This window comes from Carassius auratus, unplaced genomic scaffold (genome assembly GCF_003368295.1).
Source record: "Carassius auratus strain Wakin unplaced genomic scaffold, ASM336829v1 scaf_tig00022598, whole genome shotgun sequence".
In the NCBI taxonomy this organism is placed as follows: Eukaryota; Metazoa; Chordata; class Actinopteri; order Cypriniformes; family Cyprinidae; genus Carassius; species Carassius auratus.
In genome coordinates this window covers 40,731-58,063 of record NW_020525201.1, presented here as the reverse complement: position 1 = coordinate 58,063, position 17,333 = coordinate 40,731, and the positions used below count along the sequence as shown (strand labels likewise).

Here is a 17,333-nt window from a genome sequence, read left to right as displayed (position 1 = left end):
AAGCATTCCAGTAAAAAGCTATTTTTTTCCTGTACTGTTTACTGCAGGAGGTACAGTAAAACCGAGAAAACAGAAAAGCTTTGAGAGTATTGCTTACAGTGAACAAAATATCCATCTCACTGCTCCTGCTCTTCTCCCTGGCCCCCTTGCTCTTACTCTTCCTCGTCCATACATTACAGTGTTTGTCTTTTTCTGTTTCCAAAAATATTACTCTTAAAAGTCCTCCTTTACTGTATTGTATAAGTGTCTGTGTAATAGAAAAAAATAACCCCTGCCATTGAGTCTAAGCCAGATTGGAATCAGCTGTGGTTGGCCCAATTTACACAACATAAATCAGCTAAGATAAATTGTTTTTGAACTGGTATCATTGCAGAAGCAGAGGTTTTTATACTGTATCTAAGGTTTGGAACATTGTTTTTGCTATTGTGGGATGTTGTGTGTTAACATTTGTAAATACTACAAAAACGATCCATAATTTTGTTGGGAGGTATAGCTTGTCTGTTCAGTAAATGTAAGCATTGTGGAAATGTGTTCAATGACTCCATATGTGTAAAAACGACATGAAATGTGTGAATGGTATGGCCACAATAGACCGATGCTGTGCTAATTGTGTTTAGAGTTTTGAAAATACGACAACTGCTTGGACAAATGCTTGTTAGCGACTGAAAAAAACTGTAATAGAAAATAAGATGTCTGTTCAAGAGATCTAGGTTGCTCATTTAGACAGTTGTGAGCTCTTGTTTACAGCAGACCTGCACGTTTTGAATATTCATATTTGTAATCCTCTTAAAAGCTTTATGATGTGGTGTTATTTCAGAAAATTAAGTACACGTTGGGTACAAAGTGTTTAAAAGAATCATGAATTAAGCTGGCACGTTTAAATGTTTGTTTACAGATTTATTAGTTCTTACTTTGATTTTCAACTATAGCCCTAGCCCTAGCTGAGATCTGCTTCTGCTGCTCATACTGTGATCAGCCGCCCTTCCCCCACACCTCTGATCAGCCCCTTCCCCAACTCTCTGATCGCGCGCGCGCCCTTCCCCCACAGCACTGTCTCTGACTGACTCGCTGCAGATGAGATGAATGAATGAACTAACAAAAGTCTTGTGAGCTCTAGTTTACAGCAGACCTGCACGTTTTGAATATTCTTATTTGTAATTCTCTTAAAAACTTTATGATGTGGTGTTATTTTATAAAAATAAGTGCACACCGGGTACTTTTTGCTCTTTTAAACCAGTGCTTGTACGGACATGCGCACTGGTTCGTAGTTTGAGGTGGGTGCTCGGTTAAAAAGTGATCATGTGCTCTGTCCACTAGAAAGACTAACTTCATCACATTTTTTTTTAAGTTTGAAGAAACAGTACTGTGGTTAAAACAAATATCATTGCCACCAGATAATTTTCTATTAGGCCAAATAAATGTAGTCACAATTTCAACGTGAACTCCAAATACGTAACTACGTCATTTACGCAAGTCAGCGACGGTGGTGTTTTCCCGGGAAATGCAGACACGTGACGATGGAACGCGCGAAACAGACGACAAACAACCCACCAGGAGGAAAGGTGAGATCAAGACTTGTCCTGAAAATGCATGATAACTAAATACATTGTGTAATATGAAATATAGTACGATGTATGTTTATTTTAGTGGTTTAATTATTTTTTGTAATAGGGTTTTATTTACTTCTCGATTGTATTTGAGTTTGCTTCTAAGCCTGTGTCATTTGATGATTTGTTGCAATAATGAAAACAAATTGTATATATAAAATTGACTATTAAATATAATTTTGTTATTTTTCATATAATAGTACTTTAGGTTCTACAAAGTAATCAAGACAACCGAGTCAGTGGTAGTTTACTAAATCATTGTTTTTCTCAAAAGTGTTGTAAAATATCAACAGTAATTTGAAATAATTCATTCTCATTTTTAATTATCATTATTTTATATATTATATTTTATGTAATACATTATTACATTATTTGCCCCCGAATTGTTTTTTAGTGGAATGTTTTATTTTAATAATTTATCTTCACTGAGATGAAATGACCATGAATTGATACTTTATAATATGTGTATTTTGTTTCAAGCTCCAAAGCAGACAAAAAGCACATTAAAAATAGTCCATATAAATCTATATACTTTAGCTCTTAAATCAAATATAGATTGACATCAATTGTGGTTACAAGACACACAAGAACCAATGGTTTTTGGCATTAATGACATTTCCATTTTAAAAAAAATATATATAATATAAAGATTTGTTCCACAGAAAAACACAACACCGGTTTGGATATGAGGGTTAGTATGTTAATTATGTGTGTTTTTGGTGAACAATTCCAGTAAGATCAACAGGATTTTTTAAAATATGCTTGTTTATTTCATTCACCTTATATTTATTTGTATTTATTTTTTCCAGTCATTTCAAGAAAGAAAGTCGCCATGCTGGGAAATAAAAGACGTAGGAAACCTCTGCAGGATGCTGAGCATCACATTACCTGTAAAACTGACAAGCCTGGGCTTCGAGAGCAGTTCATCAGCAAATATAAAGGCAAGTATAAATGACTAAGCAGTTTAGTAACTAATAACTAGGGCTGGGGGATATGGCAAAAAAGTTATCATGATAATTGTTTTATATTAGTCGATATCGATAATTATCACAATAAATGTCAAATCTTTATTTCTTTCAAGTTTAAAGGCAGATATTTGCTCCTAAGTGAAAGTTGTAGAAACCAGAGCATTAATTGTGGTTTTAAACTACTCTTTATTGTCAGAACATATCATGACAAACACTTGCCAAACAGGTGAACATTTCACAAATCTGAGGTAGAACATTCAAACATTTGTTATTTTTCCTTAACAAAATAAATATATTTATTGGAAAATGTATTTCTTAGTTCCTGGATGTGCTAATGGGGGATATTGTTTCAAGTCTTGAAACAGGTTTGTGTTGCCTGACTTTGATGGCACGGATCTTCAGCACAGTTTACAGTGCAGGCAGCAATATTAATATTAGATATATTTTGTCTCAAAATGCATATTTGACAATGATTTGCAGCAGTATTAGATTCAGTTAGGAGCAGATTTACTATGTAAAATTTATGTTCATTAACAAAAACAGTAACATCTTTTAAAACGACCTCAATTTTATTTGGTAAAATGTAATATTCTGACTGTTTGAGTTTTATTAAAATTAACCATTGGTCATCCAGTATCATGCATTTAGATCATGATAACCACAAAACCAAATACTGTAACTATTTTATTAATCCTTTAATACATTGTTAGCGATTGAAAAAAACTGTAATGTAGACAAGCGCTTACCCATACTTTAGATACTTTTTCTAAACTCTTAACACAGACTAACACCTACAAAACACAATTAGCCAAATGGATAATTTTTTTCTCAAAAACAAATTTTGTTAAATTTATACTAAATCTTCATTTCAAAATAGAACACATCTTTCTCTGCACACACCAACTTTACCAAAACACTGGAAATCTGACTCAAAATTAAATTATTCTGTCAAAGAATAACACTTGTTTTCACCTCAAAAGGTACATGCAGTCAATCAAAGTACACCAGGTTTCAAAATACTGGCTATTGTTGACATTACAAAACTGCATAGACTTTTCAGTCTCAGTTTTACAGGTATTTGCATGCAAAACATGCAATTCACTGTTTTACACTAAATTTCTTGGTTAGGAACTGTATGTCCAAATGTACAGTAATGTTCACATTCAAAAGCATTCCAGTAAAAAGCTATTTTTTTCCTTTACTGTTTACTGCAGGAGGTACAGTAGAAATATGGTATGATAGAACAGAAAAGGTTTGACAGTATTGCTTACAGTGAACAAAATATCCATAAAACACATAAGAGCATTCTGAACAAAAAAAACAACAACAGAAAAAGCCCAGAATAAAAAAGGAGGGGGGGGGGGTAAAATAAAAACAATCTCTCACTGCTCCTCTCACTGCTCCTGCTCCTCTCACTGCATCTCTCACTGCTCCCGCTCCTCTCACTGCTCCTGCTCCTCTCACTGCATCTCTCACTGCATCTCTCACTGCATCTCTCACTGCTCCCGCTCCTCTCACTGCTCCTGCTCCTGCTCCTCTCACTGCATCTCTCACTGCATCTCTCACTGCATCTCTCACTGCTCCCGCTCCTCTCACTGCTCCTGCTCCTGCTCCTCTCACTGCATCTCTCACTGCATCTCTCACTGCATCTCTCACTGCTCCCGCTCCTCTCACTGCTCCTGCTCCTGCTCCTCTCACTGCATCTCTCACTGCATCTCTCACTGCTCCTCTCACTGCTCCTCTCACTGCATCTCTCACTGCTCCTCTCACTGCTCCTGCTCCTCTCACTGCTCCTGCTCCTCTCACTGCTCCTGCTCCTCTCACTGCTCCTGCTCCTCTCACTGCATCTCACTGCTCCTGCTCCTCTCACTGCATCTCTCACTGCTCCTCTCACTGCTCCTGCTCCTCTCACTGCATCTCTCACTGCTCCCGCTCCTCTCACTGCTCCTGCTCCTCTCACTGCATCTCACTGCTCCTGCTCCTCTCACTGCATCTCTCACTGCTCCTCTCACTGCTCCTGCTCCTCTCACTGCATCTCTCACTGCTCCCGCTCCTCTCACTGCTCCTGCTCCTCTCACTGCTCCTCTCACTGCATCTCTCACTGCTCCTCTCACTGCTCCTGCTCCTCTCACTGCTCCTGCTCCTCTCACTGCTCCTGCTCCTCTCACTGCTCCTGCTCCTCTCACTGCATCTCACTGCTCCTGCTCCTCTCACTGCATCTCTCACTGCTCCTCTCACTGCTCCTGCTCCTCTCACTGCATCTCTCACTGCTCCCGCTCCTCTCACTGCTCCTGCTCCTCTCACTGCATCTCACTGCTCCTGCTCCTCTCACTGCATCTCTCACTGCATCTCGCACTGCATCTCTCACTGCTCCTGCTCCTCTCACTGGGCCCCTTGCTCTTACTCTTCCTCGTCCATACATTACAGTGTTTGTCTTTTTCTGTTTCTGTTTCCAAAAATATCACTCTTCAAAGTCCTCCTTTTATTGTATAAGTGTCAATGTAATAGAAAAAAATAACCCCTGCCATTGAGTCTAAGCCAGATTGGAATCAGCTGTGGTTGGCCCAATTTACACAACATAAATCAGCTAAGATAAATTGTTTTTGAACTGGTATCATTGCAGAAGCAGATTTTTTTTATACTGTATCTAAGGTTTGGAACATTGTTTTTGCTATTGTGGGATGTTGTGTGTTAACATTTGTAAATACTACAAAAACGATCCATAATTTTGTTGGGAGGTATAGCTTGTCTGTTCAGAAAATGTAAGCATTGTGGAAATGTGTTCAATGACTCCATATTGTGTGAAAACGACATGAAATGTGTGAATGGTATGGCCACAATAGACCGATGCTGTGCTAATTGTGTTTAGAGTTTTGAAAATATGACAACTGCTTGGACAAATACTTGTTAGCGACTGAAAAAAACTGTAATATATATAATATATATATATATATAAAACAATCCAATATGTATATCCCACATTTCATGGTGCAGTTAATATTATTAGGCTAACGTTACAGTAAATCCGTAGTAAATGGTGGGAATTTGTAGACAAAGAAGCCTTCTGACTGACCACAGTGTTTCTCCTGTTTGTCAGCATGGTTTAATCGGCCTTTAAACTGGTTTAAATCACTGAAACGTGTGTTCTTGGCTGAAGTCAAGCGCTTCTCACTGGATCTGATGACAGAGACCGATCAGAGTAAACTCATCTGCTCTAGTGAGCTCGCGAGTCATGCTGCGCTGCCGTTTGGACTTTGAGCCGAGCGGATAAACGGTCCGTGTGGCACGCGGGTCAAATGAGTTCGGTTCCGCTTTTGCCGCATAAACATTATCGAACATTTATCGAACTCTGGATATCGTTTTATCGAGAAATTATATCGTGATAATTATCATTATCATTTTATCGCCCAGCCCTAGTAATAATGTTAATCTACAAAACTGAGAATTTAATGTAAGGCAAGTCATATGGTTGTTAGGCCACAAGTTAAACAGTACTTTATAAATATATATATTTTTTATTGTGCAGTCCAGATTCCTGAATAGAGTTCTGCTGGCATGAGCCCTAACTGTACGTACACACAGCCGCCGACTTGAGCTGCAAAGAAGCTCTGGCCGCCCTGTCAAGGACGCTTGTCAAAAAGTACGGGGAAGCTTGTCGACGCTTTGGCCGCTCTGACATAGCATGGAGAAGAGAAGTGTCACAACATAAAATGTAATAAACAGAAAAAACAAGCAATACACTGAAGAAACCATTTATAATGACAGAATTATTATAACCGTTTTGGTCACATTTGTTTGGGAAGAAAATAATAATTAGCTATTATTGTTATATTAATATTATATTTACTTTAATGTAATTGGTCAAATTGGTGTTACCGTGAGCAAATTAATTGCATTCCCGCTTAAAACGAGCGCTCGTAAATATTTCAAATCAAAGTTGAGCTCATTCTCAAATGTGTATCACTGTCGGATAATCGTGAAGTTGTTGTGTTTGGTGCTGCTTGAGAAGACATCGGACTCGGAGATTTTGGGTTCATGACACCCTCCAGGGCCGTTATCAATTCAGAGAGTATCACCGGCTGGTGCAGCAGCTGCGGCTCGATGACGAGAGGTACGTCCAGCGGAACTTCAGGCTGGACACAGTTTGATAGCGTGTTGATAGAACTAATGTTTTGGTAGGAACGAAAGTTTACATCGTATGTTTCTCCCGAATCAGCCAGCGCGAAGGACGTCTATATTCCGATTGGTTGCTGCGTTTTGCTGCTGCTTGCCGCTGAACATAGCTCATTACCATAAAGTTGAGCTACTTCAACTTTCAGATTGACGCTCTAGTCGCTCAAAACGCCATGCCAAGGAATTTGACGCTCCTTGCAGCTGAGAGAAGCCAGCTTCCATTGAAAATGAATGACTTCCGGTAACTTTGGAAGCTCAAGTCGGCGGAGGTGTGTACGTCGTACAGTAAAACAAAGCAGTTGCATTTTTGCACTTCTGGTTCCATCAACCCAAAGTCAATGTTTATTTGCACATACATAACCCAATTATGCATAATAAGCCAACAGTTCTGGTGGTCATGTAAACGCAGACTAAGGTAATCATAAACGGCATAAGCATAAACCAATCGACACAGCTAGATGTTGTTCCAAACCCGTAAAACCTTCGTTCATCTTCGGAACACAAATTAAGATATTTTTGATGAAATCTGAGAGCTGGATCACTCCTCCATAGGCTTCCAAGGGACTGAAACTTGTTGGCCCAGAAAAGTTATAAAAGAGATCGTTAATATAGTCCAAGTGACTACAGTGGCTCAGTCTTAAGTATATCAAGCGACGAGAATACTCTTTGTGTGCAAAAAACAACAAAAATAATGACTTTATTCTACTATTAATTTCCTTCTCTTTGGGCCACGAGTTTTTTCACGTAGTAAAACTGTGCAGTGGGTCTGTGTTACACGTCACCACGTAGGCTCACTATTGGCCGACGCTGGTCATGTGTGTGATGCATGTGACGTGCAACACAGACGCACTGCACAGTTTTACTACGTGAACTCACTCGAGGCCCAGAGAGAAGGAAATGAATAGTGGAATAAAGTCGTTATTTTTATTTATTTTTTGCGCACAAACAGTATTCTCGTCGCTTGATAAACTTAAGACTGAGCCACTGTAGTCACTTGGACTATATTAATGATCTCTTTTATAACTTTTCTGGGCCAACAAGTTTCAGTCCCTTGGAAGCCTATGGAGGAGTGATCCAGCTCTCAGATTTCATCAAAAATATCTTAATTTGTGTTCCGAAGATGTTTTACGGGTTTGGAACAACATGAGGGTGAGTAATTACTGAAAGAAATTTCATTTTTGGGTAAACTATCCCTTTAACCTGTGTTCTGTGGCTTATTGAAGTGAGCATGTGTGATGTGTGACAGGAAAGTGTCCTTATTGTGGATTTAAGCACATCCAGAGAGAGCAAGTGTTTTCTCTACCCAAGAAACTCTTAAAATGTGTTCTCATCTCATGCAGAGGTGGTACAGTCAAAATCCTGCATCCGATACTGGATGAGAGGAGAATATGAGTCTGTAAGATTCCCACTGATATTCTGGAATACTCTTGGGCTTTATTTAACATCACAAGTGACATGACATATGAAATACACAAAGTCAGATACACATATGGTTTGCTTTTGACGTCATTAACCTGATTTACTTATAAAGGCACACAATCAGTCAAACATACATTACAAGAATGTAGAAACATTATATATATTACACAAGGATATGGATTTTCTATAGGGTTCTAAAATCCTATAAGGTTTTTGTGGAAGGAACTAGGTGAGGTGAACTACCGGGTTGGCCTGTAAAAATACGTCATCACTGCGGCACTCTGTTCTAAACAATATATAGCCATGATCATATTGTTTGTGTAAGAAAATGTATGTAATTTTAACTGTATAATTTTAAGACTTAAAAGTATGAAAAGCAAAGCATGCTTTGAGATTAGCCTGGCTGACTATTTTCCTTCAGTAATATCCCTTCTACATCATATAATGTACATCATATGGTAGAGAACTTTTAGTAAGAATCAAAATAATATTTGACATTAAAGAAACTGAAGCTAATGTATTTCTCCTCTTCAGGGCGTGGAGTTTTCACCACTGGAGCTTTTTTCAGAGGTGATTTTGTTCTTGAATACAGAGGTGAACTTCTGAGTTCACAGGAGAGTCTGGACCGAACTGGAACACTACACTGAAGCTGAGAACACGTTCCTGTTTGATTTTCAGTGGCATGGCAAAAATTGGTGGTGAGTACAGAACTGTTGGATTGATGTAGTAGGTATGCTAAAATATCTGGAACTGTAAGATACTTAGTTCATGCCTGTAGTTCTGTTCGCTCGTTTCTTTTGGTCCGGATACGCTTAGTGTTCAGATTGGCATTTCTATCGTTGAACCTAAGTTATGATTGACCAGTCTGTCCTTTTTAGGGTCACATATTACTGTTTTTGGTTTATTTACATGTCTCTGGTCCATGTTATGTTCATATTTCATTTGAACTGCACCAGAGTTCATTTGGAAGCCAACTGAGACCCTTCTTTTCAGCGTCTCGGTCCGCTTGTTTGGTCGCACCAGGTTTCAAATAGCAGCTTTCACATTTATTCAGATGAACCACATTAACAGCCTAAAAAAACATGCCAGATGTGAACACACCCTAATACTTCAAATTCACCATGAACTGACATAGAGTACGGAGTGTAGTTTCTTTGAGTCATCAAAAAAAATTCCCCCTGTATTCCCTAAAGAGAACAACATGGTAACTTTTAGATGCTTTTATCTGAGAGCTGTACATTACCATACATTGCAGTACACTATCATATAGATCAGTGGTTCTGGTCCCTCCTCTGCAGATTCTGTAGGTCTCCTTCACCTGATGCACTCAGATGAGTTCATAGAGCCATGTTCTGATGATGAACTCCTCATCTCAATCAGGTGGATTAAAACACCAGACATACAGCATATGCAGAGCGGTGGGTTCCCAGGACTGGGGTTCAGAACCACTTGTAAAAATAACTGTACATGTCTAGCATATATACTAAGATTATAAGTATTGAGTGTTCATTTTATGTTTTTATAGCATGGATGCATCTAAAGAAGACTCGTCTTTGGGAAGACTTGCAAACGATGAGACCAGAAATCCTACTTGCAAAATGAGAACCGTTGAAGTGAGCAGAAAACCTCACCTGTGTCTGTTTGCTGTACGAGACATTCTACCAGGAGAGGAAATCACTTACAATTATGGAGACTCAGATTGGCCATGGCGAGTCAAGGTACTATCAATAAAATGCTAAAGAGATTGATCAGTAATTCATGATAATTTTTTACTCTAATTCTGATTAGTTACCATGTGATTGTGGTCTCATATTTCTCAAGCCTTTGAATAAAGCATCAGCAGAATCCACTGATAAAAAGCCAGCCAGCAGTTTGCGCCTGCATAAATCCGTAAGTCCACTTTAAAACATCTGTATCATTATTCTATATTATTGACTCTCTCAGCATAGAGTTGTGTGTGGAATGATATATAAAGTATAGGACAGCTAGAGGAATGAACATTAACAAGTTTTTTTGTCCTTTACAAATATTCTGATATTTTGATATTAACTGGTTTCTTTTCTGACATCTAGCCCCATTGTGCAGCTTCTGTTTCCTCTCCTGAACTGGACAAGGTAAACAGCAATGGTCCTCATAAGCAGTCAGGCAAAGCAAGAACATCAAGGAATAAAACGGTAACCATCTTAAACATGCAGCAACTATCTACTGATGTTTACTGCCAGCTAGTTAAAAATGCAATAAGTGATTTCTGAGAAACACTTAATATTTGAAATCGACACCCAAACAAACACACCCCTCCCTTCATTGCTCCGCCCCCAAAATAATGAACACGCAGCACAGTCAACAACTATTAGCTGGTGCTCAGGTGTTCAAATAGAAAATATCTTTATTGCTGGCAAACCATAGAATGGTTTGGTTTTAGTTGATTTGTAGGTGCATATCGACTTCATCCAGCACCCGTGTCATTTGAAATGTATTTATGTACTCACAATTAAAAAAAACAAACAAGAAATTATTTAACGCTTCAGTCCTAGTTTTTCGTCTTTGTCGCCATTTCTGTTCGAAATCTGCAATTGCAGTCATTCGTGGAACTATCAACTTTACATGGGTTGTGCTTTGACACGGCACAGCGCGAATGAATCCTATGTTTTGAGGAGAACGTGCTGCTGTCAATCACATCGCGTCGGCGTGGATACTGTCATTTGCAATCACAGATTTGCTTTTTGGAAGTATGAGTCATGACCAACAGAAGAATGTTCACTGGAAAATGACACCTGAACAAGTAACATCCACTTTTGTTCTGACCAACTAAGGGGAAAAAAAGCATTGCAGTAAATCGCGCTGATGAAAGGTGGGGTATGTGATTTGCAAAACGGCCGGCAGATTTTGAAAATACACAACTCCTATGGTCTTACCTTCTTTCCTTTGACTCCACCCATTCGAAGAACATGGACATGATGGGGAGGGGGTATGGTACGACAGTTTGATTGACACAGTTACTGTCTAATGATTCTAGGTAGTTTTGGAAATGATTGGCTGGAGTTTTTCGAGTCCTGCCTGTTCCACAGATGATTAAATTGCTTACTTTTCATTTCAGTGCTTCTAACTCAGTGGCTGTAAGTGGGTTAGGAATAGGATTTCAAGTGATTTTGAAAAAATGGACAAAAAAGAGAATTACATACCCCACCTTTAAATCTAACAATCGCTTATCAATTATCATATCACATCAAACCGTGCAAACTATACTTTGTTCTCAAATTGTTAATGTTAACAACATCAGCATTGTGTGACTACATTTAAGGCCCTTCAGATATTTATCCTTGTTTTCGTGTGGGCCAGGCGGCCAGTCTCTTTTTTTCTGTAGCCACTCCAAAGTCCAAGTCACCCACGTCACCTTCAACCTCGCCTGTGCAGCCCTCATCATCCTCGCCTGCCTACAGAGGAGGAGAGTGCATCAACAAAGCTGCTTGCGAATGTGGCATAAAGAACCCTGATGCACTGTCATCAACTAGGCTCAGGAAACACATAGCAACCATGTCTAAAATTCTTAACCTTAATGAGAATGAAGCAGACCAACTGGCTGATTTCCTTGGTCACGATATCAGAATCCACAGACAGTATTATCGGTTACCAGAGGGAACACTGCAGCTGGCAAAAATGAGTAAAGTCCTAATGGCCATGGAGAAAGGAACACTGTCTGACTACAAAGGAAAGAAACTTGATGACATTGAAATCGACCCAAATGGTATGAGTATACATGCTATGTGTGTATCTGTGCTGTACATATTTGCAAAACAATGTATATATTCATGTCACAGATGCTAGGTATAAGCAATAAAGTGTTCATTTTTCGTTAATTAATTATTAAGAGCAACTTGAGGCCCAAGGTGATTCCATGTCAAGTGATGAGGAGGATTCCAGTGACCTATCTCAGACACCAGCACCAGTACAGGCTGATCAACCTGTTCAATCTGAACAAGCTGTTTCACAGGAGGATCAAGGTAAGAAAAATCTCTACATTGCACAAACAACAATAATCAAATAAACATGAATTGGCTCCATGCAGCAATATCCAGACAAATTCAAAAAAAAAATTATGCATTGGGAACACAATCTTGATTTGCTCTTTACTCACCAATTTAGTTGTAATGAGAATGTGTAATGAGAATTTACTTTTTAATTATTTCATAGGTTCTTCAAATGCTCCAAAAAAGAAATGGGAGGACAGTGAGGTAAAAGCAGTAGAGAGACACATGATGAGTTTCATCAAGACATGCAAAGTTCCTGGTAAGCAAGACTGTGAAAGATGCATTCACGCAGAGCCAGAAGCTTTGAAGCAGCGAACATGGACTGGTGTGAAAAATTATGTGCGGAACAGGATCACGACTCTTAAAAGAAAGGGTGGTTTGTAGGGAGGCACAAACACTTCAGCACTTTGCACATTATGCTCTTTTTGTAGGAAATGGAGCTAAATTAAAAGAAATGAGGATAAAGGTGTAGAAATATTTTGTGGATGGAATGAAACAGAATATAAAGTGAAAAGTTAGAGTATAAGAAGGTTAATGAAGAAGTAGAGGATAGTAAGAGTCAATTTTCTTTGTTCAGTTACAATATAGTTGGATGAAATGTCATGTTAAACTTTTTGATATTTCTGTCATAGAGGGAGGGGAGAATGTAAAGATGATAAAAAAGGGAAGAGTGAATAGCTGTGCTGGACATGGGCTATGGCTGGATGTAACTGATTGGTGAGAGTTGCTGTGTGCAGACGAGAGAAGCTGAAAACTGAGATGTGATGTCAGACACTTTCTGCTTCCTGTAGTGATGCAGAGCCAGAAGCTTTGAAGCAGGGAACATGGACTGGTGTGAAAAATTATGTGCGGAACAGGATCACGACTCCTAAAAGAAAGGGTGGTTTGTAGGGAGGCACAAACACTTCAACACTTTGCACATTATGCTCTTTTCGTAAGAAATGGAGCTAAATTAAAAGAAATTAAGATAAAGGTGTAGACATTAAAATTAAGAGACGCTCGCGCTGTTTGCATACTTTACCACAGCTGAAGTAGAAAAAAATGCATTATTTTACAAATACACAGATATTTCGGAGACATTTTCATTCAATACATGCACTGCTTGATACAGTGTCTGTTTGTACAAGAATAAAGTTCAACATAAGCCTAAATACAAACGTAAAGCGGGAAGAGAGAATGTAAAGGGGGACGTTAAAGGACGTAAAGTAGAAGAGCATGTAAAGGGGACGTAAAGAGGGAGGAGAATGTAAGGGATGTAAGAGGAGGAGTAAGAGGGGAGAGAATGTAAAGGGACGTAAAGAGGGAGGAGAGAATGTAAAGGGGATGTTAAAGAGGGAGGAGAGAATGTAACTGGGACGTAAAGAGGGAGGAGAGAATGTAAATGGGATGTAAAGAGGGAGGAGATAATGTAAAGAGGGAGGAGAGAATGTAACGGGGACGTAAAGAGGGAGGAGAGAATGTAAAGGGGACGTAAAGAGGGAGGAGAGAATGTAAAGAGGGAGGAGAGAATGTAAAGAAGGAGGAGAGATGTAACTGGACGTAAAGAGGGGAGGAGAGAATGTAAAGGGGACGTAAAGAGGGAGGAGAGAATGTAAAGGGGACGTAAAGAAGGGAGGAGAGAATGTAAAGAGGGAGGAGAGATTGTAACGGGGACATAAAGAGGGAGGAGAGAATGTAAAGGGGACGTAAAGAGGGAGGAGAGAATAACGGGGACGTAAAGAGGGAGGAGATATGTAAAGGGGACGTAAAGAGGGAGGAGATAATGTAAAGGGGACGTAAAGAGGGAGGAGAGAATGTAAAGGGGACGTAAAGAGGGAGGAGAGAATGTAAAGGGGACGTAAAGAGGGAGGAGAGAATGTAAAGAGGGAGGAGAGAATGTAACGGGGACGTAAAGAGGGAGGAGAGAATGTAAAGGGGACGTAAAGAGGGAGGAGAGAATGTAAAGGGGACGTAAAGAGGGAGGAGAGAATGTAAAGGGGACGTAAAGAGGGAGGAGAGAATGTAAAGAGGGAGGAGAGAATGTAAAGGGACGTAAAGAGGGAGGAGAGAATGTAAAGAGGGAGGAGAGAATGTAAAGAGGGAGGAGAGAATGTAAAGGGGACGTAAAGAGGGAGGAGAGAATGTAAAGGGGACGTAAAGAGGGAGGAGAGAATGTAAAGGGGACGTAAAGAGGGAGGAGAGAATGTAAAGAGGGAGGAGAGAATGTAAAGGGGACGTAAAGAGGGAGGAGAGAATGTAAAGGGGACGTAAAGAGGGAGGAGAGAATGTAAAGAGGGAGGAGAGAATGTAACGGAGATGTAAAGAGGGAGGAAAGAATGTAAAGGGGACGTAAAGAGGGAGGAGAGAATGTAAAGAGGGAGGAGAGAATGTAAAGAGGGAGGAGAGAATGTAAAGGGGACGTAAAGAGGGAGAGAGAATGTAAAGAGGGAGGAGAGAATGTAAAGGGGACACAAAGAGGGAGGAGAGAATGTAAAGGGGACGTAAAGAGGGAGGAGAGAATGTAAAGAGGAGGAGAGAATGTAACGGAGATGTAAAGAGGGAGGAAAGAATGTAAAGGGGACGTAAAGAGGGGAGGAGAGAATGTAAAGAGGGAGGAGAGAATGTAAAGAGGGAGGAGAGAATGTAAAGGGGACGTAAAGAGGGAGGAGAGAATGTAAAGAGGGAGGAGAGAATGTAAAGGGGACGTAAAGAGGGAGGAGAGAATGTAAAGGGGACGTAAAGAGGGAGGAGAGAATGTAAAGAGGGAGGAGAGAATGTAAAGGGACGTAAGAGGGAGGAGAGAATGTAAAGAGGGAGGAGAGAATGTAAAGAGGAAGGAGAGAATGTAAAGGGGACGTAAAGAGGGAGGAGAGAATGTAAAGGGGACGTAAAGAGGGAGGAGAGAATGTAAAGGGGACGTAAAGAGGGAGGAGAGAATGTAAAGAGGGAGGAGAGAATGTAAAGGGGACGTAAGAGGGAGGAGAGAATGTAAAGAGGGAGGAGAGAATGTAATGGGACGTAAAGAGGGAGGAGAGAATGTAAGAGGGAGGAGAGAATGTAACGGGGACGTAAAGAGGGAGGAGAGAATGTAAAGAGGGAGGAGAGAATGTAACGGGGACGTAAAGAGGGAGGAGAGAATGTAACGGGGACGTAAAGAGGGAGGAGAGAATGTAAAGGGGACGTAAAGAGGGAGGAGAGAATGTAAGGGGGACGTAAAGAGGGAGGAGAGAATGTAAAGAGGGAGGAGAGAATGTAAAGGGGACGTAAAGAGGGAGGAGAGAATGTAAGGGGACGTAAAGAGGGAGGAGAGAATGTAAAGGGGACGTAAAGAGGGAGGGGAGGAGAGCATTAGGCTTGTTGGACTTCATGCAGCGCTGCACAGAACGATCAGCGGCTAACTTGAGCAGTTCTTGACGGTTAGTACTTGTGTCCGACTTCAGACAGCGACGCCCGTGACTGTGCCATAAGGCAACAGAGTACAACTAGAGTGATTGGAGAGCAGGAGGACTCAGATAGAGCAGATTCTCTAGAGCGACTCACGAGCTCTGATGATGACACAGCTAATCCACGATTGGCAGAGTACACTGCTTGACAATGATCACGTGTGTTTCATTTTTCTTCTCACACCTTCAGTTCCACTAAGGATCACATCTGTTCTTTATAACAGTAAAAGCTCTTTTCATGTAGTTGCGATAGACCCCACTTCACTGGTATTTAGGCTTATTTTGAACTTTATTCTTGTACAAACATTAGTGCATGTATTGAATGAAAATGTCTCTGAATTATCTGTATTTGGAAAATAATGCGTTTATTCCACTTCAGCTGAAGTAAAGTATGCAAACTTAGCCTGAGCATCACTACAGGAAGCAGAAAGTGTCTGACATCACATCTCAGTTTTCAGCTTCTATCATCTGCACACGGCAACTCACCAATCGGTTACATCCAGCCACAGCCCATGTCCAGCACAGCTAATATAAGGGAGGAATAGAGGCAGTAAATGTAAAGAGGATAAAGAGAGGGAGGAGTAAAGCGGGTAAAAAGAGTGAGGAGTAGAGTTAAAGAGGATAAAGAGAGGGAGGAGTGAAGAGGGAGGAGTAGAGTTAAAGAGGGAGGAGAGAATGTAAAGGAGGAAGTAGAGAGATTTTGAAGAAGGGTGGATGGAGGAAGTACAGAGGATAGTTGGGCACTGAGAATCATTCCCACCTCCAAGTTAATTGATTTTTCATTGTTGTTCTTTAAAAATTTTTTTTTTGAAGTTCTGTCATTAACTGCAATGTGCACTTTCAACACAATGTGTCCAAGACTGTTAATATTAAAGAGTCATTTAATCAGAGTCCCCAAAGAGTCATTTAATCGGAGTGTGTGTGTCACTCGAGTCCCCAAAGAGTCATTTAATCGGAGTGTGTGTGTCACTCGAGTCCCCAAAGAGTCATTTAATCGGAGTGTGTGTGTCACTCGAGTCCCCAAAGAGTCATTTAATCGGAGTGTGTGTGTCACTCGAGTCCCCAAACGGTCATTTAATCGGAGTGTGTGTGTGTCGCTAGAGTCCCCAAAGAGTCATTTAATCGGAGTGTGTGTGTGTCGCTAGAGTCCCCAAAGAGTCATTTAATCGGAGTGTGTGTGTGTCGCTAGAGTCCCCAAAGAGTCATTTAATCGGAGTGTGTGTGTGTCGCTAGAGTCCCCAAAGAGTCATTTAATCGGAGTGTGTGTGTGTCGCTAGAGTCCCCAAAGAGTCATTTAATCGGAGTGTGTGTGTGTCGCTAGAGTCCCCAAAGAGTCATTTAATCGGAGTGTGTGTCGCTAGAGTCCCCAAAGGGTCATTTAATCGGAGTGTGTGTGTCACTCGAGTCCCCAAAGAGTCATTTAATCGGAGTGTGTATCACTATTTTTATTTGTATAGAGTTTTTTTGACAATTACTACACTTTACAGAGGAACATGCCTAATGTCTTAAAACCCCAGTGTGTAGCCAAAGATGACTCTGGTGAGGAAAACTCCTTAAGATGTTTTTGTGATAATGATTAGTTTACAGTCGATGCTAAATTAACTAGAGGGATGCAGATTCGGTCAGTGAAAGGTTCTCTGCCATGAAGTGAAGTCCGTTTTATTTCTATAGCGCATGATACAATACAGATGGTTTCAAAGGAGCTTCACACACATA

The 17,333-nt window shown here is 40.2% G+C and overlaps 2 protein-coding genes across 4 annotated transcripts in view; one reads left to right on the top strand and one right to left on the bottom strand.

Annotated features, from left to right (window-relative positions):
• The window catches only part of LOC113077426 (neurotrypsin-like), a 52,586-nt gene that overhangs the window by 22,026 nt on the left and 13,227 nt on the right, over positions 1-17,333 (bottom strand). The gene's annotated exons all lie outside the window — the stretch shown is intronic.
• LOC113077427 (uncharacterized) lies at positions 1,022-12,954 on the top strand. Of its 3 annotated transcripts, none has more exons than XM_026249842.1 (6): positions 1,022-1,562; positions 2,270-2,298; positions 2,417-2,548; positions 11,507-11,912; positions 12,037-12,168; positions 12,359-12,954. In XM_026249842.1, exons 1-6 carry the CDS (start codon positions 1,502-1,504, stop codon positions 12,577-12,579), a joined length of 981 nt encoding a protein of 326 aa, XP_026105627.1. In that variant the 5' UTR covers positions 1,022-1,501; the 3' UTR covers positions 12,580-12,954. The 3 variants fall into 3 exon arrangements, with proteins under 3 accessions (XP_026105627.1, XP_026105628.1, XP_026105626.1); XM_026249841.1 differs by lacking the exons at positions 1,022-1,562; positions 2,270-2,298; positions 2,417-2,548 and adding exons at positions 9,679-9,885; positions 9,989-10,057; positions 10,240-10,341; XM_026249843.1 differs by lacking the exon at positions 2,270-2,298.

Bases quoted from the DNA above. Each gene is read 5' to 3' on its own strand.
- LOC113077427 (XM_026249841.1), top strand. From the start codon at position 9,694: ATGGATGCATCTAAAGAAGACTCGTCTTTGGGAAGACTTGCAAACGAT. The intron at 11,913-12,036 runs GTATGAGTATAC...TTAATTATTAAG, and splicing joins CATTGAAATCGACCCAAATG to AGCAACTTGAGGCCCAAGGT. The intron at 12,169-12,358 runs GTAAGAAAAATC...ATTATTTCATAG, and splicing joins TGTTTCACAGGAGGATCAAG to GTTCTTCAAATGCTCCAAAA.